The sequence below is a fragment of the Teleopsis dalmanni genome, chromosome X (assembly GCF_002237135.1).
Source record: "Teleopsis dalmanni isolate 2A chromosome X, ASM223713v2, whole genome shotgun sequence".
Classification (NCBI taxonomy): domain Eukaryota; kingdom Metazoa; phylum Arthropoda; class Insecta; order Diptera; family Diopsidae; genus Teleopsis; species Teleopsis dalmanni.
In genome coordinates this window covers 38,146,634-38,149,451 of record NC_051848.1, presented here as the reverse complement: position 1 = coordinate 38,149,451, position 2,818 = coordinate 38,146,634, and the positions used below count along the sequence as shown (strand labels likewise).

Sequence of the window (2,818 nt, the reverse complement as noted above, 5' to 3'; positions counted from 1 at the left end):
ATAGAAATATATTTTCATATATTGCACCCATAATTAGTAACAAAACGCTATAAAGCTTACATTGTACGCTTCAAATATTTATAATTCTCATTAAGTTCATACATTAATTACTCCAAATATAATACATTCACAATGAAAAGTGTTTTCATTTTAATATAATTGTTTGCTTGTTAATTTTTCCTCTTTTATTTTTTACATTTTTAGTATCTACATTTTCATTCTTAATAAAACAAAACAAACTTAAATAAAACAAACTTATGGACAAATAGTTTGGTTCTATTAAGTACAAAACGTTAAGTTTTTAAATTACTTCGATGACTAAATAGAAAATATTTTATTTTAATTTGTAAATGATATTATGTGTTATAAACAGCAAAAATATACTTTTTCCATTGGATTATTTAGTTATTGCAAAAAGAGTAATTTTTTTCTCATTTTTGTTTTTTTTTTTATTATAAACTTTATCCATTATTATTTATCCATTATGAAAACTATTTCCTTTGTTAGAGAAAATAAGGAAATAAGACATTAAAAGAGCATCCTCTTCATGTAATTTTGCGTTAGAACGTTTGCTTTAACATGGTATGAAATTATGGAGAGTTCTGGTTGTAAAACATAGTGGTAGTGACTCCATGAGTGAAATATAATACCCGTGTAACTGTATATATCTGTGAGGGTTTCCGGAATTTTAACAGGTATTCTCATAAGACTAGTATTTTGTCCAATATACTTAGAATGTCTTCATAAGCCACTTTGTATTTTGGATTTTTTTCTTTAAGTATTTCTTCGTTTTGTCGTTATATATGGTATATAATTAATTTCCATTTATTGCAAAATTATGTAAATCCAACTTATATCAGAACTTTTTTTTTTGCATATTTGAAAATGTTTTTGTTAAATTATTAAAACTTAAATAATGATAATTTAATTTTTATTAATTAATTAATATATTATTTATTAATTTGTTGTTAAATAGTATTAATTGGAACATTTTCTTTTATTTCTTATCGAAAATATTTATTATCTATATTATTAAGTTTAGAGTTTATTGTTTTATTAATTTATTTTTTTTGTATATAATAAATATAATAGATAATAAAAATTATTTTATAATAATAATATATTTAACTTTTAGAGTTTGTGAAAATAATTCGAATAATTCGAACTCATTTAAATGATTATTTTTAATTATTTCGAATTTTATAATCTTAAAAATAATATTTTTTTTTGGCTTTTCAGTCGCTTTCTGATTTTTTACTTACCCATTACTTACACATTTCTTTTAAAGATGTATTTATTGTTGAAATATTGTAAAAAATATTTTTCATTGAACAAATGTTAAAAACAAAATTGCTAATATTGAATGCCAAATTGTCCAGATTCTTTTTTACTCTCCAAGAATATCCTTTTGATTGATTAATCGAATCCTTTTGATTGATCCATTAAATCGAAAAATTTTTTTATATCTGATTTAAAAATTATTTTATTTCACTTTTTAAATATTAAGAAGACAGCATTATATCAATAAAAAACTTATATTTTAAAATATTTTGGTCAGGTCACTGTTAATTCGCTTTTGTTCAGAAATATTCACGGTCAAAATTCCATCCATTATCGAAATGAAAACAACTAAGAACCATTAGCCGTAATAGGCATAGGGAGAAGCGTAGTAGCCAGAATAAGCATATGGTGTTCCATAATAGAATTGAGGAGCTGGTGCTGGTAGCGGATTAGGGCTCGCAACTGGTACTGGAGCTGGTCCGGCTACTGGGGCAGGAACCGCAAAAGCAACAGCAAATATAGCAGCAAAAAGTACAATTAACTAAATTTAAAAATAAAAAACTGTTTATAACCAAAACGTATTACTTCAATTGCTAACTCACAAATTTAAACATTTTCAAAATTTTTAAAATTTTTATTTCTTGAACGTTTGAGTAGAATTTTTTAACTGATATCGTTTTAGAATGCTAGGGCTATTTATACTTACCCCATTTATTTGTATTCTAAAATATATCCATACAATAGATACGTGCTTATAATTTCACTTTTTTTTTTATCTCTACTCTTATATCAGGCTTCTCGTTTTTTAAAAGTGAAATATCTCAATGGAAGAGTAAATGGGATTTCTCTAAATAAACAAATAGAAGAACTTAATAATTTTAAGTAAAAGAATCACAACAAACAAAATTATAAAACATTTTGAATACGGATATCTTATAAGTAACAACAAATATGACATTCACATACATTTAATGTTTAGAATTTAATTATAAAATCTGCAACTTTTTTAAATCGCAAAAATCTATACCCATTTCGTCTGTACTCTTCTATCTATATTGAATATTAATGAGGATCAGCTTTAAAAATTTTCGCACACATTTCGCATACAAAACAGTACTGATTTTGAAAGCGAAAACTACTGAGCTCATTTCATGATGTTCACGTTTGTAATCCGGTATGTGTAATATTAACAAATTAGTAACTCTGAACATATCGGAATTCGAAGTAAGTTAATTTTTAGTAAGATCCGCGTTCCTTAAGATTCAACACTTAAGAATCTGTGTTTATATTAAAAAAAAATTTTAAATAAACAATTTAATCAAAAAAAAAAATGTGCTCCGACTCTGAGCTGCAAATTTGGCAGGACACAAGTTCGATTGCTGATACTTGTAGTCTCAAACAAAAAAAAAACTTATTAACGAATAATTATATATAAGAAATAATTTGAAGTCCTTAATAATGGGTATTTGGCAATACTAGAAACAGCTGTATGGTCAGCAAAAAATTAAACTAATTAAAATAATATAAAAAAGAATTT

The 2,818-nt window shown here is 24.4% G+C and overlaps 1 protein-coding gene across 1 annotated transcript; it reads right to left on the bottom strand.

Annotated features, from left to right (window-relative positions):
* Nucleotides 1-1,481: 1,481 nt before the first annotated feature.
* LOC119662211 (neuropeptide-like 4) lies at nucleotides 1,482-1,927 on the bottom strand. Its single transcript, XM_038071784.1, has 2 exons — nucleotides 1,884-1,927; nucleotides 1,482-1,822 (listed from the first exon to the last, which is right to left on the bottom strand). Exons 1-2 carry the CDS (start codon nucleotides 1,893-1,895, stop codon nucleotides 1,640-1,642), a joined length of 195 nt encoding a protein of 64 aa, XP_037927712.1. The 5' UTR covers nucleotides 1,896-1,927; the 3' UTR covers nucleotides 1,482-1,639.
* Nucleotides 1,928-2,818: the final 891 nt, after the last annotated feature.